A 22,516-nucleotide genomic window follows, 5' to 3' on the forward strand; every position below is an offset into this window, starting at 1 on the left:
ATCTGCTCCCAGAATACACAAGGTCCAAAGTAATAAGAAGAAAAGCAAACCTCCTCCTGGGCACTGTAGGACTTGGGCCCAGGTATCCCTGTGGCTTTCTCTGCTCACCTACTGGCCAAGACCCTGACAACCAGATTCTTCCCTGGGATGGCCTCCCTACTCCTGAAATGTGGGGGACATATCTGTCAAGTTAAATGAGCTAAAGAAAGTGGTGGCTACTTTTAGATTCTGGCAGAAATTAGGGTTGGCTTTTGTTTTTGTGTATCTAAAAATATAATTTCTGAAAATCTGGGCGGCATCACTGGATAGGAGGAGCAGGGATTGGGATGAAAATGGTTTGGAAGGGGCAGGGGATGCCAAGGAGAAAGGAGAAGGGTTCACTGTTCCAGAGGATACAGAAAATGGAAATTAAGTCAAGCTGCAGGCCTAGCTCACTAAAAGCACAGGTGTTCTTAAAGGTAGACCGGTTTCCTTTACCCACCCCGCAAGTCCCCTTCCTTACTACTCATCTCTTAAGAGGAAGAAGAGGGCATAGGGTGAGAGGCAGGGTAACAAAGAGCAGATGGGTGGAAAGTATATTGAAGATTGGGGTAGGAGACAGAAGAGGGTTGGAAGATTAAGTCCTCTCCTTTCATAGAGACTGTCTACGTTGAGTTTGGGGACTGAGATCCTTCAGATAACTCTGGGATTCAGGTCCTGGGATTATTGGGTATCCAGACTGGAGTTTGGCCCTTTAAGATTCTATCCTTAGCTTGAAACACCCTCCCACCCCAGGCCTGGGAGAAAAGCCGAGGTCTCAGCCTACCCCTTGTCTCAGGGCCCCTAGTGGGTGGAGCCCTGAGGCCAGGATTCTGGCTTCTGGCGGTCTGTTTTTAAATTTAGTACATTCCTCAGCCCTGGCTGCCCACTGGGGGGAGGTAAGTCTGGGGTTCTGGGCCCAGGAACCTCAAGACTGCTGGTTTGGGGGAGTTCCTAGGGCCTTCCTGTAGGTCTCCCCTGCAGGTACAAGCCTGGAGAAGTCAGCCTCCCTCATGGCCCTGGGAAAGTCCTTTCTGCTTTCTAATTTCCATCCAGCCTAGAGCTGGGCATGGTTATTTTCTCTCCTTTTTTTCTGGTCTTTGCTATATAAGGATCCTAAACAGGGGAATGGGTGAAGAAGGAGGTGAAGGAGTTGCTAGGCAGGAGGGGAAGCCAGAGGAGCAGTGTGGTGGTGAGGAGCCCAACTAGCTCAGCCAGTGGTAAGGCAGTGGAGCCCAAAATAGTGGCAGAGGCTAAAATTGGCACCTACAAGAGTGCTGAGCTGGGCTTGAAACCTGCAGCCAGGCCCTGCTGCTGAAACCGGGCAGGGAGCCGCTGGGTCTGGGTTGGGCCTCCTCTCCCTCCCTCCTTCCTCCACACCTTTGGGGACCAGAAATCAGGCAGGACCCTGCAAACGTAAGATGCTCTGTCCCAGGACTCTATACTTCTGTTTCTCCCAGAGACATGGGAGACCCTGAGAGGCAGAAATGAACTTCAATGTGAGTGATTATAATTAGAGTGGAGGAGGAATTTTCCCCAAAAGGTGGAGGTTGCCTCAGGCTGGGGCAAAGTGTCCAGAAAGAATGTCCCACTCCACCCCTTCTTCTTGTGGAGAGACTGGCCATACTCCAACTGTCCCTGACTGGGGAAGGCTGGTTGCTGGTCTTTTGGTTCTGGCCTAACTTGCAACTGAGGGAACTGGGGTTAGACACAAGGAAGGACTTCCTCAGCTTTTTAGTCTTCTGTAACAGTGGCGAATTCCTCCCCTCCACCACCCCAGTAGTCAGTGGAGGCAGAGGTAGGAGGGAAGAGGATGGGCCGAGGGCGGTCTTGTAAGGCCCCAGAGAGTTGGGGGCTTGTGGAAGAATGCTCTCCTCTCAGATTCTTCAACCTCCAGGAGTGAATCTTCCCTTTCAGGCCCTCTAAAGATCCACCCTTTAGTTCCCCTTTGATTTCTCCGCCCTCTCCCCACGCCTGCCCCCAATCGTAAAAGGGGTCGGCGGCTCTGGCCTGCTTTGATGGGCCCCGAAGGCCAGGAAGGAACTGGTCCCGGGTTCCCTGGAGAGCTGGGGGCGGCTGGAATCCTCCGGCCCGCGGGTCTTTCTAGACTGATGGACTGCGGAGGGGGAGGAGGAGGGGAAAGGGAAGACCAGGGGTCGGGTGAGGGCTGCGAGGCGGGCCAGGGTGGGTTTTAGGAAAACCGAAGCCAGGAGGCGGGCGTCTGGGGTTAGAGGCGCCCGGCGCTGGAGGGCAAACAGGCAGAGGGGCCCTGCAAGCTAGTCCACGGCCCCCTGTACTCGTGCCAGCCACCCCTCCACGGACCGAGGCGTCCCGTCCGGCGCTCGGCACCCGCCCTCCCTCCGCCCCGCCTCCCCCCTTCCTGAGCTCGGGCGGGGGTGGAGACTCGGGTTTGAGGAACTGGCGCTGGGTGCCGGGCGAGGGGAGTCAGACTTCCTGTCCCCAAGACCGACGCGTGCGGGTCGGACCCCTCCCCCGCCCTCCCCCCAAAACAGCCGGACGCCAGGGTCCGCGCCGCGTCCTCCTGGGCTCCCCCCCTCCCATCGGATTATGTCTCGGATCGAATCCCTCACACGGGCGCGGATCGACCGGAGCAAAGAGCTGGCCAGCAAGGTGGGCTCTGAAACCCCTGTCCCTCTCGCCCGCGGTCCTCAGGGCGCCCTTCGATCCCCGGCACCCGCAGCGCCCCCGGGTCTCCCCGCCTGCTTTCTGGGCGCCAAAATCGGGCGGAGCGTCGGCCGGGAACGCGGCGGGACGGGGTTGGTGGGGACTGTGAGTGAGTGGGGAGGGGGCTGGGGGAGCAGCAGACGCGACCCGCGCCTCCAGCTCCGCGCAGATTCTCTGCCGGGATCCCGGGAGCCAGCGGACCTGGGGTTTAGGGGCTTCCGATCTGGCGGGACCGGGTGTTTTGGGCCGCGTGAAAGAAAGTTGCTCCGGTAAGGGACAGAGCAGGAAGAGGGAGGTGTGTGTGTCGGGGGGTGGGGGCGGCGAAAGCTCTCCGGAACCCCCTCCGCCAGGGTCCCACCGGGTTGCTCTCGGTATCCCCCCACTCTGCCGTCGCTGGCTTGGTCGTTCCCTCTTTGTCCCCGCCATCCGGCGGAGGGGGTGGGAGGGGGTGGTTTCCCGGCTTCCTCCCACCATCACCACCACCATCACCACCCCTCCGAGACAAAAGTCAGCTCCTCCTCTCCTCGCAGATGGACTTTCCAGCTGTGATTCAGTTCTTCTCTCTGGTGGGCGGGTGACTGGGGTCAGGACAGCTTAGGGACGGCTTACTTCCCCCCAAGCCATCACCCTCAGGTGAAGGGAGCAGAGGTCTTTGTGTAGCTAGGATCTTTTCTTCCATCCTTGGGGCCCAGAGCACCCCTGTTCCTGAAACACAGAGGGTCCCCCCATCCCTTTTTGCCCCACCAGCTTCCAAGCTCCTTGTCCTTGCAGCCTGAAACAACCTGAAACCTTTAGGCTGACCCACTTGGCACTGTGCCCTCATCCCTCCTCCCCACCCCAGCTCTCTTAACTCTTTATCTTGGGACTGTTCACCTACCATTTCAAGAGTCTGGATGTATAATTACCCTAGCCCCCACCCCCATCTTGAGCTCTTGGCCACTCCTTTCCAAGTATCCTTTATTTCTGCCTTTGTACCCAGGCCCACTCCCAAAGGCCATGACCTCTCCACACCTCAGCCCCCAAGAAATGATGAAGCTGACTTGTAGGTGAATAAATGAGGGCTGGGAGGAAGGTGGTGCATGCAGACAGCACCTCCCAGCTGCTCAAGGCACCCACACTGTACCCATTATGGGAAAGGCCAAGACCCAGTCCATAGCTGGTTTAACCTCTGGCCTCTTTCCAATCCCAGTGTCCTGCCCTGGCACGCAGCCTATGCTGATCACCATCACCTTCTTCAGGCATGGGAGCAGTACCCTTTCGGAGTCCTCAGAGATGGTGGAAACCCCTTCCCACACTTCCCTCCTAGCTCCTAGCCTGGCTACCTATCTAGAGGCTAAGTTGGGAGAGGTTCCATCCTGGAACTTTTCCTTAGGGGGTTGGGATAAGGTTCTGCTAACAGGAAAGCAACTGAGGATTTGGGTAGGACTTAAGACAAACAGAGGGTCAGAGGAGAGATGGCTGAAGTGCAGTGGAACAGTGGGGTGGCAGACAGGCTCTTCTCAACCCTGCGCCAGGCCAGGCCCCAGCTATGAAAGTCTGTTTATTTTTCAACCGTTTGAGCTGAGACCCTGGAGCAGAGCCAAGGGGGGTGGAGAGGTTTTTTGAAACCACGGAAATTTGGTTCCACCCTAAAAGGGAAAGCCATGGGGGCACCGGCGAGGGGCAGACCTGGAGAGGGGCTATAGACAGGGGTTCTGGGAAGGTAGATACTCGGGTCCTTTTTCTGTTATTGGGAGGAGTTGGGGAGCCAGATACGTGGGTCCTCATGCTTTTTTTTTTTTTTTTTTGGTAGTTGGGGGGACTGGGAATCTAGAAGCTTGGCTTTTTCTGTCCTGGGGCTGGCCTTGGTTTTGGGGGGGTTGGGAATCTGACTGGGGGTGGGGATGTGAGGGGCTGAGTGGGTAGATCTGAGAGGGCAGAGAGGCCACTGGAGGAGGTTGGTTGTCAGTTTGGGCTGGTCGGAAGGGGAGGGCCACCTCCGGAAAGCTGTGGTTACAGAAGGGGGGAGTTGATTCTTAGCCAACAAACCCTGGATCCCCTCTTCCCCCTCCCCCAAGCACACCAGCTGTCTCCTTTCTTTTTATACTGCGGTGGGAAGTAGAGGGGGGCCGCTGGAAACGAGATAATTTGAGGAAGATGGTCTCCCCTGCTACCTATTTGGGGGGATGGTTCAGAGCTATGTCCTGACCCCCTCCCCATTCCTTGCCTTCCTCCCCAGGACCTCCTTGAAGTAGGAGGAATTTAAGTCGAACCTGTCCCTTTCTCCTTCCCACCCTCCTAGAATCTTTCTGTGCAGCTCCCCCTCCTCATGCCTCCTCTCTCTTTTCACTCCATTTCTATTCTTTCAGGCTATCTTCAGTCCTCCACCCCCTCATTCTCTCTGCTCTACTTCCTACCTCCATAGGCCCCAAACCCCAGAGGTCCCTTTCTCTCTTTCATCCCCTGTTCCTCCCTCCCTCCTCCCCCCCCAAACCCTAACTGTCTCCTCTCTCAGAACAAAGGGTCCTTTCCTGCCTAGGAGGGAGCAGGGGCCAGAGGATCAGGGATGGCCCTGGAGGCTAGGGGGGTCTCCCTGGAATCTCAAGGACCCCAGATTTGGAGTGTGGTGGGGAGAGAGGAGAGAGACTGTTTCTTTGTTCTGAGTGTTGGAGAGGTGGCTGGCTTTGTGTGCAGGACTAGAACTGGAGCCGGAGAAGAGGGCTGGGGGAGCCCTGGAGGGAGCTGAGAGTGCTGGCAGGTTGGGGGGAAGTTGAGGAATTGGGGGTCTCCCGGGAGGCTGAGACTTTTGGGGGAATAGGAAAAGATTCTAGGGGCCTTTCTTGGAGGTTAGGGAAAGAGCTGAGGGGAGGGGGAGAAGCAAGGATGGGGGAAGGGAGCCAAAAGCTTAAGGAAGTCACTGAGTGACTGCAGGGGGTTGGATGCTGCCTAGAGAAGGACCTGCCAGGGCTGCCCGAGGGATTTAAAGAGGGGTCCAATCTCAGTCCCTCTGGCTTCCCCGGAACCCTGAGCTTGGAGTCTGAGAGGGGACAGATCTGAAGAAATGAATCCCATGCGTGCACATGACCTGTATGTTGGTGTGTGTGTGTGTCTGTGTCGGTCTGCCTGTCCCCAGATGCTCTGTGTCACTGTTTTGAATTATGGTCACCAAAGTAGGGGGCTCACTGCACTCTGGATGCGAGGAAGTAGTTCCATTCTTAGCTTCAGTCTGTGCTTTGAAGTATCATCTAGGTGCTTGAGGGAGCAGATTGGTCATGGTTCCTGGAGCTGGTCAGAGAAATGGCTGAGAGGAACTGGCTGGACCCTTCTGGGTTTGTTTATGTCTCCTTGGGGGAGGGTGGGGGAGGGGCTGCAGGCAGCAGCTGCCCCCCTCCCAACTCAGCTGGCCTGCCCTGTGCCAGGAGGGCAGGGAGTCCTGGCACAGCTATTGTTCGCCTGCACAAATGCCCGTCTGTTTGCATCACTCCCCCCTCCGTCTCTGCTTGTCTTTCTCTCCTGACCCGACAGGTGTGGCCGGGTGGAGGGGGGGCTAGGGTGGGGTCCAGGATCCCTGGGTCTGAGGGTAGCCCGACTTTATTCCCTATGGTCCTTAGCACCCCTCTTCTGCTTCACCAGTGTGCCCACCCCCATTGTCCGGTGTCTCATCTTCATTCATCAGGCAAGCGTTTATTAAGTGCCTTTGTGTGTTCAGTGATGTCTTTTTGTGTTATGTTTCTGGCTTTGGCATTAGCGTTTCCGTTTGGCTGCCTTCTCCTTAGCCTCCTGCCTTTATCTCGTCTGTGGAAGCTCATAAAGGAAGCAGAGCCTGGCTGAGACCATCCCAAGCCCTCTTCTCAGTCCCATGGCCAGGAACCCTCTCTCTCCTCTTTTCCCAGCCTTAGAGCCCATCCCTCATGACTCAGTGCCCCTTGCAGCCTATGACTCTGAACCTCTGCTGTCCAGGGCCTAAGTCACAGATGACTGGAAACCCAGTGGAACCCTCCGGGGGCCTTCTGGTCCCTAAACAAAGGGCCTGGACAGAGGCTGCGCCACCTTGGGGAAGGGGCTGCTGCCACTTGCAGCTGGAGCAGAGGTCATTCTGAGCACCACGTGACTTCTCCAGAGGTCTTGGTTTGGACATACCCAATGGAGGAACAAGGACAGCTGAGAGCTTAGGCTTTGCTTGGAGAGGCTCTTACTCTTCTGGGTCGGCTCCGCCATCCTCTGCTGCCCGCCTGGGAGCAGGAAGCCGAAGTCCAGGCTTTGGCATTCCTTGGGCTTCACGTATGTCACTGTTTTCCTCATCTCTCGGCCTGGGAGACAAAATACGGAGAAAGGGGAGACTGCCTCTGTTCTATGAGCCTTTGAGCCACCAGCCTCAATGTCCTCTGCCATTCGCCTAGTCTTTCTTTCCCCAAAATGACCAAGATCTGGGATGACAGTGGAAGGAAAGTTTGGGTTGGTCTTTTTCTGACCTTCAGAGGATACCATCCGGTCCTAAGTTCAGAGGAATCAGGAGAAAAGGTCTGGGAGGAGAGAGAAAAGAATAAACAAGAGAGGAGGTGACCAGAATTCCCTGGTGGTCCAGTGGTTAGGACTCCGTACTTCCACTGCAGGGGGCACGGGTTGGATCCCTGGTCAGGAAACTAAGATTGCACAAGTGCGAGGTGCAGCCAGGAAAAAAAAAAGAGAGAGAGGAGGAGATTGAAAGCTCTGAAGCTCTGATAAGGAATGAGGGGATCCCTAGAGTAGAGGCAAGGGTGTTGCTGGGACCCCTTGTCTTGGTGTCTATCCATCCACCCATCCTTCTTTTCTTCCTTTCTTTCTAAACATGTATTAAGTGGCTGTTGTATACCAGCCATTGTGCTAGGTGCTTTCCCGTGCTTTATTCATTTATTGTGTAGCAATAGCAAGAAAGACTTTCTGTGAGGATTTGTGAGAAAGCAAGACTCTGGACACTGGACAGTAGAGGACTGAACCAAGCAGGAAGGGCCACTGAGTGTTGGGGTGGGTGTTGTGGATTGCAGAGTAATGGCCCCTTTTCTTGGTGGACAGATGGGGCCATGAAGGTGAGGGGCTGTCCCGCTGGCGGGTGGGCGGGTAACTGGGATGATCTTAAGAATATCTGGAAAGAGTAGGACAGAGAACCAAACAAGCCCATTCACTCCATCTCTGGAGCAGGCACCCCTGGTGAGCAGGCCCTATGTCCTTCTAGCCTCACCAGCCTGAGCCCTGGGGCGGGTGCGGACTGCCTCCAGGACAATAGCGCTAGGCAGTGCCAGGACCGCTTGCTGCTGGGCAGTGTCCGTGTTGGGATGTGCTGCTGCTGTGGCTGCTGCCCACTGCTGGCCCACCTAGAGAGAGGGTCACTTGGAGAGAGGGTGAGTGTTGGGAAGTGGGGGAGCCTAGCTGGGTCGTCTGTGGGATGTTGATGCCAGAGAGACCCTGTTCTCTGGCTGCCCCTAGTTCTCTCCCTCCCTTTCCCCGCCTCTTTGCCAGGTGAGAGCTCCTGGAGGCCTGAGGGCAGAGGGAAGAGGTCAGGGGAGGGGAGTGGGAGTTGTAGCAGCCCTAGGGCAAATCTGCAGGACTGCCCATTTGGGAGTTGACCCTGATTCAGACATGTTGCTCTTTTTATTTTATTTTTTGAAGTATAGTTGATTTACGATATTATATTAGTTTTAGTATTTTTACAGATTATATATAATCCATTAAAGTTATTACAAGGTAACGGTTATAAATCCCCATGCTATATAGTACCTCCTTGCTGCTTATCTGTTACTGTTTTGTTTTGTTTTTATTTTTGGCCACGCTGCGTGGCTTGCGGGATCTTAGTTCCCTGACCAGAGATTGAACCTGCACCCTCAACAATGAAAGCGCGGAGTCCTAACCACTGGACCACCAGGGAATTCCCTGATTATCTATTTTATACATGGTAGTTTGTGTCTCTTAATCCCATACCCCTAATTTGCCCCTCCCCATGTTGCTCTTTTAATATGATTTTCACGTTTTTTTGCTTGCTTACTTTTAATTCAAACATAGTAAGTCCTCAAACTTTTTTATTTGTGTCATAGAGAAGGTTGGGAGAGCAGGAGAGGAGAAGAGAAGGCAGAGTATAGGGCAGTAAGAAAAGCTATTTGGACTTGGACTTTGAGGTCCTATAAAGGCTGTTATTCAGAGGAGGATTTGATCTCCTAAAGAACTATAATTTGGAGCAGGGCAGATGGAGGTTAGACTAAAGGGAGAATTTTCTAGTGGTCCAGATAGGTAGGTACCAGAATAGAAAAAGGGAGGTTAGAGTTAAAAGTTGGTGAGCTTTCTTGACAAGGTCTAGGAGGAGGAGGGCAGGGAGAGGCCAAGGGCAGTAGAAGAGAAGCAAGGGTGGAAAAGGGGCAGCCAAGGTGGGAGGCCATGTGGGAGAGGAGGGAGGCCAGGGGATGGGAAGGAGACTATGATATAGGAAGAGGAGGAGGATGGGAGGGGAGGAGAAAAGAAAAATGGGTGATTGGGTGGGAAATGACCTGAAGACCTAGGCTCTGCTCATCATCAGATGAACCTGGAGCTTCTGAGGGTAAGCAGGAGAGAGAAGGATCTTGGGCTACCAGGAAGCCCTGAGACCCTAGGGCATCATAGTCCAGTGCCCTCTGGCCCCTGTGCTGTTGACTCAGCCCGTTCACACTTCCCTTTTCTACGCTCACACCAGGCCAGTGTGTCTCTTCCCCTCCCCCACCTCTTAACTGCTAGTGTGGCTTCAGCTGAGAGTCAGGACTGGGCCCCCAAGGTCCAGGCTGAGGATTCTCCTCTGAGTTTTGTTTCACTGCCCTGGGGCCCCAGACAGTGTCCTCTGACTTGGGGCTCATTACCCTCAGCCTCAGCCATCAGGATCTCGCTCTTCGCTTTCTGAGAGGGAGGGAATCCTTGGAGGGAGTGGTCTTGCCAGCTCCTCTTCCTGCTGTCAGTCCTCTAAGAGTGGAGGGAAAATCAGGGATCTGAGGTGACCACTGAGGAGGGTCCTGGAATAGGTGGAAAGCACGGTGTCCCATCTTCTCATCTCCTCAGTTTCAGGGAAAGCTCAGGGGCTTGAGAAGGGACAGAAAGAGGTCAGGGAGTATCACTTGACCTGCAGAGGTCAGGGGGAAGCAGGAGAAGAGAAAGCTGATGGGAAATGCCAGCCTCTGAGGTTCTGTGGAAGGGCCCAGAGAGTGTGCCCCATCTCGATGGAGACCAGAGCAGGAGGAACTGACATTGCCGCTGGAGGATGGAGGGTAGATGCCAGAAAGGACTTCCTAGACTAATTGGGTGAGGAGGAATAAGGGAGATATCCTAGGTTTTGGAGGGTAGCATGAGAGGGATAAAAGTTAGACTGCAGAATAGACTTCCTGCCGGGAATGAGACCTTGGTGGCCCAGTTTCCTTTCTTAAAGATCCCAGAGAGGACAAGTGACCGGAGACTGAAACCAGGCTCCTCCTGCCTCGAGGTTAGCAGGGGACATGCTGCCTCCCACAGAGAGGCCCCGTGTACCTTGGCTGAGCAGATGTGGAAGAGTCAGAGGTTTGGGACCCTGACCTCTGGTTGGGGGTGGCAGTGGAGGCATTCTGCCCCCTTCAGCCAATCTAATAAGGGGATCTCCTGCCCCCCACTGTGACTGCCACTGCCACGGAGATAGCGGCTCCAACACTGGTTGTCATGGTTATAAGAGGAGCTAACTCCCATAGATTTGAAAGCGCTGGTGAGCTGGCACCTTCTGCTTCGCCTGCTCTCCCCTCCTCTCTGCGCATCTTCCCCCGGCACAGAGAAGGGAGTACAGCAGCTCGGGGGCGAGCAGAGCTAGGGCTGGGAGGTGGAGTGAGGACGCGGAGGTCTAGAGCCGGGGAGATGAGCAGCAACAGGAGGCAGCCCAGCCGCAGGGGCCAGGTAGGTCAGGGGCCGGCTCGGCCCTCGGGGCTGGCCTGGTCACTCCTGGACAGCTGCCTCTGACACAGCGCGGCAGGCTCTGCTTCAGGAAGTGGTGTGTTTCAGGCAGGCATTGCTCCCTTGCCTCTGCCCTCGGCCTGTGTCTCTGGACTCCTCAGGCACCCTGGCATCCTCCAGCCTCACTTCCTGTCTCTCTCGCCCCTTCTACAGACCCGGGAAAAAGAGAAAATGAAGGAAGCCAAGGACGCCCGCTATACCAACGGGCACCTCTTCACCACCATCTCCGTTTCGGGCATGACCATGTGCTATGCCTGTAACAAGAGCATCACAGCCAAGGAGGCCCTCATCTGCCCAAGTAAGTTGTTTGGACCCTGAATGTCACTCTGAGTCAGCGCCCACTGACCCTAATCTTTCTATCCATTCTTTTTACCTTGGATCCATAAGGATCACTCTCCTCTGTGAGCCCCCGCAGGGCCCAAATGCCAGGGCCAGATGCTTGATCCCTTTCTCCCTTGTCTCATGTCTAGGGGTAGTGGCAGTCAGAATATGTCCTAAGCAGGACTAGCTGGGGATATGGGGGAGGGGAGGCTGGGGTGGCTCCCCTTGCAGCTGTCGTCCGCTGGGTATCCCCCAGCTCCCTGAACAGCTGCTGAGGGTCAGGAGAACTGATTGGAGAAGGAGCAGGAATGTTGTGTGTATGTGGGATGGGGGGGCGGAAATAGGGGAGCTGGGTGGGAAGCTGCTGGCCTTGCAGCTGTTCTGCCGATCTTCCTGGGCAGAACTGGGTGTTCAGGACTTCAGGGTCCCCTTGCCCCTTCCCTTTCTATTGACTGGGGGGAGCCTGAAATCTCTAAATCTCTACAGTTTGAAGCAGAGGATTAGGGATTAGGACCCCCCTGTCTCAGATTTCTAGTCTGACTGATACACAGTGAGAAAGAGAGAATATGGCAGCAATGTGTATGTTGGGGGAATAAGGATTAGATAGAACTCCTGACCTTCACCCACATCTAAGGGTAGTCCTGTATTTTGTAAGTACAAGCAACGAATTCTTCCTTCCCCAAGATGCCTACACGGAGGGCTCCTGCTCTGTCTACCCACCCCCCTCCGCACCCAGATTCATGGCAAAGAGCTGCTTCTGATTAACGCAGGACCGGAGGTGTTGTGGCCTGCGGCAGAACAGAGGGACAAAAGATTTAGCTTCTAAATCTCTATGGAAGCTGCGAAGGAACCCCAGAAAGAACCAGCGAGGCTTCCCTACTTCCTCACTGTTCAACTTAGAGTTATGAGGATGAGGAGGGAACCCCAATCTAGATCCCTCTAGAGACCTGACAGAATTCCCAATCTGGAATCTTGTTGCCAGGGGAACCGGGGAGGCGGGCAGCAAGCGCTATTTTGAGAGCAGGTGGAAAGCGGAGGTTCGATCCAGAGACACTGGGTGCTGCGGGTAGGAGAAGGGAGCTCCGGGGCGGGGGGTGGACGCAGCTCCAGCCCCCACTTCTGTCTGCCCCTCTGCCCCACCCTGCTCGCCTTGTATTTGTGGAAGTAAGCACGGTGCTGGGTATTGTCTGAAGGAGTTAGCAGAGTTTCCGGTGTTGTTGGACGGGGGAGGGGAAGCTGGAGACGGCCAAGGGCTGTGAGGGCATGTTGGGGAAAGGGACGGCCAGTAGTCCCAGTGCCTAGGCTTAGCTACCCTTCCTTTCCTCACCTCTTCTCTCCTACCCCATGGCAGGGTGGGGTGGGTGATGAGGGAGAAGCAGATGGAGTGTGGGAGCTGTGGGTTTACCTTACTTGGGGAACAAGACTCCCCGGGTCCGGAAGGGAGGCTGGAGTCATAGCAAGCATAGCTGAGCAGTGCAGAAGGCAGGCAGGCATGTCGGGCAGGGGCAGGGCATGGCCTGTCCCCCGCTCTACTGCTGGATCCATCAGCCTTAGCACTGCTTAGGCCTAGCCAGAGTCTGTGGGCATGCGTATGGCTCAACAGGAAGTGCACAGACACTCCTGAGTTAAACCCCAGCTCTACCACTAGCTGTATGACCTCTGGCAGGTGGTTTAACCTCTCCAGGAGACAGGATCCTCATCTATAAAATGAGGATCATTGAATCTACCTCAAGGGGTGGTTAGGATCAAGCTCAGGGGATGTTCATTTCCCCCTCTCTGCCCCTAGCCCCCATCCCAGCTGCTCCTGTGCCACCTTCTGTTCCGTGGGCGTCCTCTCTGCCATCTGTCATTCTCAACCACCTTTGTGCTTCTTGAGCTCATCTCTGGCAGCCAGTAACCCCTTCTTCCCTCTAGTCCACCTCACAGGTCATCTCTGAGTCAGGATTGCCTACCCCTCCTGATGGCTTAATTGCGGTCCACACCTATACCCCCTCACTTCATCTCCTGCTTGTAGGAAGGGGGGAGGCGGGAGGAGAGGGACTGGGGTGCGGCGATGGCCGAGGAGTCTGGGAAGGGGGAGAGTCTCAGGCTGTGTGGCCATGGGGAGATGGGTGTCTGCATGTGGGTGTGTCCCCCCCGTACCACCCGGCCCTCCCGTCACCCTCTCTACCCCACCCTCCCAGCCTGCAATGTGACTATCCACAACCGCTGTAAAGACACCCTCGCCAACTGTACCAAGGTCAAGCAGAAGGTGAGATGGCAGGGAGGGCAGAGGGCTGGGGGAGAGGGTAGTGAGTGTGCGGTACCCTCATGCCTTTTCCGTTCATTCCTCACCCTGTGTTACTCAACCCCTCTCCTCACCAGGGGGCAGCCCAGACCCTCCACCCCAGGCCACAGGCCCTGCAAGAGGGGGCCAGCCTGTTGCTGTAGACACATCCCCTCAGCACTGGGCTCAGCCACCCTGATGCCCTTAGCCATCGTGCCAGCTTTCTCCCTAGGGGGCCAGCCACCCAGCTCCTGCCCTGGGCCTATGGGGGTGACCCTAGGGTGACAGCTGTTCTTGGTGTCTCTCTCTTGCTCTCTGTCTCACAGCAACAGAAAGCTGCCCTGCTGAAGAACAACACTGCCTTGCAGTCTGTTTCACTTCGCAGTAAGAGTGAGTAGTGAGGATGCTGGAGCCCCCATAGGACCCTGGACCCCAGGCCTCTCAGCCCATGAGCTCTGCTGCCCCCATGAGGTCGTTCCCTGGCACAGTGCCTTCCTCTCTTCAATTGGATGCTGTTGGTGGGGTCATAAGGGAGGTCCGGACTCTTGGGCTTAGGGGCAGGACAGGAGATTTCAAATGGGGACGAAGGCTTGGGATGGCTGGTCATCTGAGTCTGGTCACACCTTATATTATTATTATTAGTTATTTACACTGCACTTGGGAATGTTGGCAGAAGTTGTCAAGGGCCAATTCAGACAGATCTGGTGTAACAGAAAGAGCGTGGTGCTTAGTCAAAAAGACCAGAGTCTGTGTATGTATACATATAGCTGATTCACTCTATTATAGGGCAGAAACTAACACAACATTGTAAAGCAATTATACTCCAATAAAGATGTTAAAAAAAAAAAAAAAAGACCAGAGTCCGAATCTCTGCTCAGCCATTAGCTGAGTCACCCCAGACAAGTCTCTTAACCGTCCTGAGCTGCAGATTGCTCACAGTCTTGTGGCGGGAAAGAGATAAGGCAAGAAAAGCTCTTTATAAACATTAAAAGTATTGCACAAACATACGGGTAGAATTACTGTTATCATCTTTCTTTGACTAGAACAGGGCTAAAGGTGGGGCGGGAGAGGAGGCCTCACTTCTAGTCGAGGAGCCTGGGAGGCTTGAATCCTGGGAAGGTACCAGGTTTGACGCTTGCCTACTTGGTATCCCCCTGACAGCCACCACTCGGGAGCGGCCCAGCTCTGCCATCTACCCCTCCGACAGCTTCCGACAGTCCCTGCTTGGCTCCCGCCGTGGCCGCTCCTCCTTGTCTTTAGCCAAAAGTGTTTCCACCACCAACATTGCTGGGTGAGCCTCTGCTTGGGGAAGGGGGAGCCAGGCAGGCAGAGTATGGCAGTGGAGGCGGGGGGCTGAGAGGTCTTTCCCATCCCTGAGTTCAGAATTATAGACAGACAGGTAAGGAGAACTTGGGGTGACTGCCTCTGGGATCCCACCTTGGGTCCCCACCCGGGAAGCGAACTCTTGCCCGAGTCGGGTGATGCAACAAGGCTCCCCTCCCCTCAGACACTTCAACGATGAGTCTCCCCTGGGGCTGCGCCGGATCCTCTCACAGTCCACAGACTCCCTCAACATGCGGAACCGGACCCTGTCAGTGGAGTCCCTCATCGACGAAGGTGACTGTGCCCGGACCTCAGGGAGACCAGGGCATGAGGGGCAGGTGGGAGCAGTCCTGGGAACGGCAAGGCGGGAAGAGATCTAGAGAAGGGCCCAGGACCCAGGGAAGAGAATTGGGGTCCGAGTTGTTTCCCCCACTCACGTCCAGGTGCAGAGGTGATCTACAATGAGCTGATGAGTGACTTTGAGATGGATGAGAAGGACTTTGCAGCTGATTCCTGGAGCCTTGCTGTGGATAGCAACTTCTTGCAGCAGCATAAAAAGGAGGTGATGAAGCAGCAGGATGTCATTTATGGTGAGCCAAGAAGACCACCCCAGACTTCTCTTTTGTCACCAGTCCTGTTTCTTTGTGTCCTTCCTCTGCCAGCCCCTACCTCTCAAGACCCTTCCCTCTTATCCCATTGGCCTTCAAGACCCTGCCTGGCATCCCCACAAGTAGCCACTAGGCCCCCACCTTTTGGGCTGTTGACCTCCAAGGCCCTTCTTTATCCCTTCCTTCCAGTCAATTCTTAGTCTTTCCTCTCTGCCTGTTCCAACACTGTACTGGGAACTGTGGGAAACCTAGACATGTAGGGGACACATGGTTCTTGACCCTAAAACAGCTCATAGCTTAAGATGGCACGGCATGAAGATAAAAAAATGATTAGAAAATGATCTAAGATCGTAATAATGCAGAATGTTAACCTGGAAGGGATCTTGAAAACCTCAAATGAGCCCTGAGGTCCCCAGCCTAGGCCCCACCAATTGTGGCCAAGCCAGGGTAGAGGCCATGTGTCCCATCGTACCCGCAGAGCTGATCCAGACAGAGCTACACCATGTGCGGACCCTGAAGATCATGACCCGCCTCTTCCGCACGGGGATGCTGGAAGAGCTACAGCTGGAGCCGGGAGTGGTCCAGGGCCTGTTCCCCTGCGTGGACGAACTCAGTGACATCCATACACGCTTCCTCAGCCAGATGTTAGAACGCCGACGCCAGGCCCTGTGCCCTGGCAGCACCCGGAACTTCGTCATCCATCGCTTGGGTGACCTGCTCATCAGCCAGGTGAGAAAAGGCAGGACCCATGGGCAGCATTCATGGGAGGAGGTGTGACTAGAGTGGGCATTTCTCATCTCGAAACTCTAGGAGGTGGAGCCAGAGAGAGCTGGAGAGGCGGGAAGCCCGCCTGTTTGGTGGGAGGCCAGAGGGTGTTGGGGATGAGATGTGGCTTTGGGGGAAATGCTGACCCAGCCCTGCTCCCCCAACTTCTAGTTCTCAGGTCCCAGCGCAGAGCAGATGCGGAAGACCTACTCGGAGTTCTGTAGCCGCCACACCAAGGCCTTAAAGCTCTATAAGGAGCTATATGCCCGAGACAAACGCTTCCAGCAGTTCATCCGGGTGAGCAAACCTCTCCAGGACCCACACTCAGCCTCCTCTAGTGGCCCAACCCTTGTGGACACATCCGCTCGTGGATCCCATCAGCAGCCCCTCTTAGCAGTAGAGCAAGTGCTTTTGCTACTTTGGTCCTCACAATAAACCTGTGACCTTGTCGTCCCCATTTTCCAGACTGGGTCACCTACGCCGACCGGTGTGAGGTAAATGGCCAAGTTAGGGCCAGCACCAGGGCTTAGGCTCCAAGAACGCTCCAGCGTTCTTTCTGTTGCCCTCCCCTCGGGCCCCACTCTGGCCCTGAGCCCTCCTCTGCTCTTGTAGAAAGTGACCCGCTCGGCTGTGCTGAAGCGGCATGGTGTACAGGAGTGCATCCTACTGGTGACTCAGCGCATCACCAAGTACCCGGTGCTCATCAACCGGATCCTGCAGCATTCCCACGGTGAGAGGAAGAGCCTGGGAGGGAGGAAGGTGGGAGAGGGCTATCTGGGGTGAGAAATGGCTCGGGATAACCAAGGGGGGAGGGATAGGGTCAGATGTGGAATGCTGGGCAGCCTCTGAAGGTGGGAATCGAGATTGGTGGGAATTGGGGCTGGCTTGAAGCTTGGCTGAGCCATCCCTCCCTCATGCTGACCCCCGGTGTCAGGGATCGAGGAGGAGCGCCAGGACCTGACGACGGCACTGGGGCTGGTGAAGGAGCTGCTGTCCAACGTAGACCAGGATGTGCACGAGCTGGAGAAAGGGGCCCGCCTGCAGGAGATCTACAACCGTATGGACCCTCGGGCCCAGACCCCGGTGCCTGGCAAGGGCCCTTTTGGCCGAGAGGAGCTTCTGCGGCGCAAGCTCATCCACGATGGTTGCCTGCTCTGGAAGACAGCTACTGGGCGCTTCAAAGGTCAGTGGTCAGCTTGGCAGGCCAGGCAAGAGTCCGCGGTCAGATATAAAGAAGGAGAAGCATCCAAGCCCTTAGGACCTCTTTTAATGCAGCCCTATACCCAGGGTGAGACCCAGTGGGAGGAAAATATGTGGTCTCTGTTGCAACAAAAGTCTGAATTCTGGATTTCACGTGCGATACAAGGACTTCCTTGTCAGTATTTATTCATTTCTTTGGTTCTTGCATGCCCAGAAAGCTACCGGTTTTGATGAGGAAAACAGAGAAATTCCAGGATCAGAGGACAAGATCAGGGTAGTTGGTTCTACCAGCTGGAATCCCAGCCACCAGGGCTGGCGAATGGGCAGGAGCTTTGGGAACACAGCTAGGGAAGGCCCACGGGAGGGGGCGGAGCCCAGGGAAGGGCGGGCTGAGTGGAGAAGAGAAAAGGGGGCGGGGCATGTTGGGCTGGGGCACTCTTTCCCAGGCTCTCTTCCCAGACTGCACTGGCCAACGCTTTCCTACCTCAATCAAGACAAGAGAGTTGCAGGCCTTGGCTGTGGGGGTGAGGAATGAGGGGCAGAAGTATACCGTGCTACCTGAGGCCAGAGCCTGCCTGCACCTCTGTCCTGTGTCATGAAATCCCCACTCCGTAGGCTTGAGTATTGCAGGCTTCACCAGCCACTCCTCATCCCTTTCTCTCCTTCCCATCCCTCCCACGCAGAAGCTAAGAATATAAAGCATGGGGGGGTTAAAAATAGCAAGGGTGGAGAGCTTTATTTCTGACATCCCTCCCCTTCTGTGTGCCCACAACTTAGAAAGATCTCCAAGGGCAAAGGGTAAGTGTGTGTCTTCTCGACTGTGACATCCAACTTTCTTGGGCTTGACCTTTATTTCCCCTTGAGTCTTAAAGCACAGGACCTCTTAGGATCTGAGAGCCTGGAAGGTGGGGCAGAGAAGGAAAATCAAAGCAGGGCCTGCTGGGGTTGAAGGAGATTGGGATTGTTCAGTGGTGGGAGAGCTGGATAAGGAACCCAACTGTTCCCCTCCCTGTGGAGCACAAAATGAGAAGTGGCAATATGCTGGGGTAGGGGGGAGCTTAGACCAAATATCCAAAAAGGTCTTATGTTAGTCAGTTGTTCAACATGGAACTGAAAGGCTCTGGGAATCCTTTTACCCTCACAAAAATTCTGGACCCTTTCACACAGAAAAATACACATGTGTGATATATTAATATGTAAAGTTGCTTATGCAACTTCAGAGGATTTGCAGAGCCTCTGAAGCCCAACAGTAGACATCCTAGGGGGTCTGTAGACCCCAGGTTAAGAAACCCACATTCGTTGTATAAAGAGGGTTTTCTCCAAAGGCATTGGATGATCGCTTATGGGCACCTCTAGCCCAAGAAGCTGATTTATCTGATGGCACATGCATTTACCCCCCATTTCTGAGCTATAAGAATGGGAGAGGTGGGAGGTCTGCAAAAGTGGAGGAAGCAACCACTCCAAAGTGGAGGGAGAGAGGTCAGGAAGAGGGGAAACAGGAGCTCTAACCTAATGGGGTAGACCTGGTCCTTGAGAAAGAAAAACAGCTGCCAGACACTCTATAATGCTGACTGTCCTCCTGCCTTTATCCTCCTGCCAGATGTGCTCATGCTGCTGATGACAGATGTGCTGGTATTCCTCCAGGAGAAGGACCAGAAGTACATCTTTCCTGCCCTGGTGAGACCTTCTACCTTCTTCTTCCTCAGCACAGACAAGTGTTGAGGCCCTTCTTGCTTTCTTACCCCAGCCTGGAAGAACCCTGGAATCCTCCAGAGTCAAACAGCTGTTATTGTAACCATTACTATAATATAATAAGGAGAAATAAGAATAGCCAAGACAAATTGTTACTGTATGCAGGCACTTTTACACCTGTGGGGAAGGCCCATTATTATCCTCTTTTTGTAGATGAGGAAAGTAAAGCTTAAAGTTAATTAGATCGTCAAGGGTCACAAACGTTTCTAAGTCTTGTCTGGCTGGCACCAGAGCCTGGGTTCTTAACTTGTATTCTCGGCTGACTCTTCAATCCTTTGGGTATTCCAAAAGGACTGAAGACTCAAACATCCAGGGGTCAGGATTCCCAGCTTTAATCCTTCCTTTCCCCTGACTGGCAGGACAAGCCCTCGGTGGTGTCACTGCAGAATCTAATCGTGCGGGACATCGCCAACCAGGAGAAAGGGATGTTTCTGATCAGCGCGGCACCCCCTGAGATGTATGAGGTCCACACGGCATCCCGGGATGACCGGAGCACCTGGATCCGCGTCATTCAGCAGAGCGTGCGAGTGTGAGTGTGTGTATGGCCTCACAGTACCTGCAGTTTCAGGCCCCAGGCCACAGCACTCCCAGGAATGGAACCCAGGGTTCAGAGGTGGAGGCAGAGGCCAGGGGAGAGACAAGATGGCCCAAGGCAGGAAATGTCATCTATGTTCTACTGTCCTGTAAAGTCGCACTTTATGTGATGACGACCGCAACCACCTTCCAAATGCAGCATGAGCTGACAAGCTAAAGGAATACTTTAAGCTGTCACATTCTGGCATACCTGCCAGCCAGCGGTACAATTTCACCTCCATTAACATCTTAGTCTGTAGGCAGTGGGCCATTATTTGGATTGTACTGTCTTTTACCTTTATTTTCTAAAAATGAATGAAGAAGAGGAAAATGAAAGCATTGATACTAGTGGTAAGAGGAGCAAAACTCAAACTCCATACAACAGAGGCAAGAAGGAAATCATTTCATGTGCTGAAGCAGCAGATCTTTGGCTTCTGTTGGACACACATTAGATTTGAGGCAGTCAACTGTGTATCTGTTGTGATGAAAAAAAGTGAAGTGCATGTAAAATGTTGAAAATGGATTCTCAAAGATTATGCCTGAAGAATAAATTCAGTTAGGATGTTTATGATTTTTTTTTTAAAGTAATTTAATATTTTATTTACTTATTTATTTTTGGCTGGTTTGGGTCTTTGTTGCTGCATGCAGGCTTTCTCTAGTTGCAGCGAGCAGGGGCTACTCTTCGTTGCGGTGCACAGGCTTCTTATTGTAGTGGCTTCTCTTGTTGCAGAGCTCAGGCTCTAGGCACGCGGGCTTCAGTAGTTGTGGCACATGGGTTCAGTAGTTGTGGCTCGTAGGCTCTAGAGCGCAGGCTCAGTAGTTGTGGCGCACGGGCTTAGTTGCTCCGCGGCCTGTGGGATCTTCCCGGACCAGGGCTCGAACCCATGTCCCCTGCATTGGCAGGCGGATTCTTAACCACTGCGCCACCAGGGAAGTCCTATGATTTTTTTTTAGCTTTCAGAGAATGGATTCTTCTCTACTTTATATTATGTAAACCTTTTTTTTTTTTTACTTCTGCAGTTAAGACTTTGAACAAATTTTTCAGAAATGCGTGCAAAGTATGAAATTACCTATTCTAGGAAAACAAGGCAAAGTACCTGTCCCATTGATGATAGATCTATAGTGCCCTTTTTATTAATAATATTAATATTTGTAGTTGTGAAAATAATATTATTCATTATAATTGATTTATTGAGCTTCTGCCGTGTTCAAAGCAGTGGTACATTATTTCATTTAATCCTCACAGAAAACCTGTAAGGAAGATATTGTCCCCATTTCTCACATGAGGAAATAGAGAGTTACCACCTGGTAAATTGTGGAGCCAGGATTTGAGCCCAGGGTGCTTGATGCCAAAAACTGTAGTTGTCCCTCTGCACTACGCTACCTCTCCAGGTGACCTTTGGAGAGGGACAGACCAGTAGATGCAGATGATCAGTGCTAGGAAAAGGAGAGAGTCAAGAGTGGATGCAGCCAGGGCGTGGAGCTGATGAGCCTTACCAGGGAGAAATAAGCACGTTTGGGAAGGAGGGTAGGCAGATTCCTGGTGTGTAACCTGACTTCCTTCCCCAAACCCCACCCAACCTGTTATCCCTCCAGATGCCCATCCAGGGAGGACTTCCCCCTGATTGAGACAGAGGATGAGGCTTACCTGCGGCGTATCAAGAGTAAGTCCACCCACAGAGTTTGTTTAAATAATTTATGATATATCCACACAGTGGAATACTGTCTAAAAAGTGAGATGGCTCTATGAGGGCTGATGTAGATCCATAACCAAAATATATTGTTAAGCGAAAAGAGCAAGGTTTAAAACACTGTAAAGTATATGCTACCACTGATGTGAAAATATTGGGGATAGATATATGTCATATGTATTTTGTATATGTGTGTGCAATATCTCTAGGAAGATAAGATATTATTACTGTGGCTTCCTCTGGGCAGGGAAACTAGGAATAACAGGGTTAAGATAGTAACTTACTTTTTTACTATAGGGCCTTATATTAATTGGGGTATGATCTAACAGCTATACAAAAAGATTAACAAAAATCAGTCGGTTACACGAGGTAGATTATTTCTCTCCACGTAAGAGTCCAGAAGTGGGAAGTACAGGGTAGTTGTGCAGCTCTGCCCTCTTCAATGTGAAGATTCCCCATCTCTATGTCCTCTATGTCTGTGTCTTCATCACTACTCCAGCTCCTGCTATCACATCTGCGTCCCAGCTAGCAAGGAGGGGTAAAGAACAAGGAGAGTTTATACCGATTTTTTTTAAGGGCAGATCTGGAAGACTCTCACATCTGTTGGCCAGAATTTAGTCACGTGCCAATGCCTAGCTGCAAGCCAGGCTGGGAAATCGAGTGTAACTGGGCAGCCGTGTGCCCGAATGAAAATTGGTGGACAGCCTGCAGTCCCTGCCACACATTGTTTTACTTTTGTTTTTAAAACAAAAGTACGTGTTACTTTTCCCAAAAAAAAGTTATTTTCTTTTTCATAAATGCCAAAAAATCAAAATTAAGTCCTGCCACTCTGCCCAGGCCTGGCCCCTGACCCCTGGGGCTGCCCCTCCACTACTGGCTCTTCCGGGTGCTCACCTGTTTCTCATCCACAGTGGAGCTGCAGCAGAAAGACCGGGCACTGGTGGAGCTGCTGCAGGAGAAGGTTGGGCTGTTTGCCGAGATGACCCACTTCCAGGTGGAAGAGGATGGCGGCAGCGGGATGCCCCTGCCCACCCTGCCCAGGGGGCTTTTCCGCTCTGAGTCCCTCGAGTCCCCTCGTGGCGAGCGGCTGCTGCAGGATGCCATCCGTGAGGGTGAGGAAGCTCCTAGGGAAGAGTCCAGACTCATCCACTCACCATCCCAAGATATGGACCCGTGGCTAGACCTGGACACACACAGACTAGGGGGACGTCAGCCCCATAGGCCATAACTCCCCTGAGTGCCTGTTGCTTGCGGGGGAAGATGGTCCTTGCTGCTGTTTGACATCTCTCATCCTGCACGTACTTGTGCTGCCCCTTGGGCACCTTTAATGACCTTTGCCTTGTATGTGGTGGTGGCAGTGAGACCCCACT

The 22,516-nt window shown here is 53.6% G+C and overlaps 1 protein-coding gene across 5 annotated transcripts in view; it reads left to right on the forward strand.

The window, feature by feature from the left end:
- ARHGEF2 (Rho/Rac guanine nucleotide exchange factor 2) overlaps window positions 1-22,516 on the forward strand; it is a 40,848-nt gene that overhangs the window by 14,296 nt on the left and 4,036 nt on the right. For 2 of the 5 annotated variants that reach the window (XM_061183315.1, XM_061183316.1), the window contains 14 exons: window positions 10,801-10,945; window positions 13,152-13,219; window positions 13,561-13,624; window positions 14,396-14,525; window positions 14,742-14,851; window positions 15,001-15,147; window positions 15,644-15,894; window positions 16,102-16,227; window positions 16,543-16,660; window positions 16,865-17,113; window positions 18,731-18,807; window positions 19,242-19,411; window positions 21,052-21,119; window positions 22,058-22,258. In XM_061183315.1, the coding sequence (XP_061039298.1) occupies window positions 10,801-10,945; window positions 13,152-13,219; window positions 13,561-13,624; window positions 14,396-14,525; window positions 14,742-14,851; window positions 15,001-15,147; window positions 15,644-15,894; window positions 16,102-16,227; window positions 16,543-16,660; window positions 16,865-17,113; window positions 18,731-18,807; window positions 19,242-19,411; window positions 21,052-21,119; window positions 22,058-22,258 (1,924 nt within the window). Of the gene's footprint in view, window positions 1-2,407; window positions 2,650-2,883; window positions 2,973-10,800; window positions 10,946-13,151; window positions 13,220-13,560; window positions 13,625-14,395; window positions 14,526-14,741; window positions 14,852-15,000; window positions 15,148-15,643; window positions 15,895-16,101; window positions 16,228-16,542; window positions 16,661-16,864; window positions 17,114-18,730; window positions 18,808-19,241; window positions 19,412-21,051; window positions 21,120-22,057; window positions 22,259-22,516 lie in introns of those variants that run through there. The other 3 variants (XM_061183319.1, XM_061183317.1, XM_061183318.1) reach the window with 3 other exon arrangements.

This window comes from Eubalaena glacialis, chromosome 3 (genome assembly GCF_028564815.1).
Source record: "Eubalaena glacialis isolate mEubGla1 chromosome 3, mEubGla1.1.hap2.+ XY, whole genome shotgun sequence".
In the NCBI taxonomy this organism is placed as follows: domain Eukaryota; kingdom Metazoa; phylum Chordata; class Mammalia; order Artiodactyla; family Balaenidae; genus Eubalaena; species Eubalaena glacialis.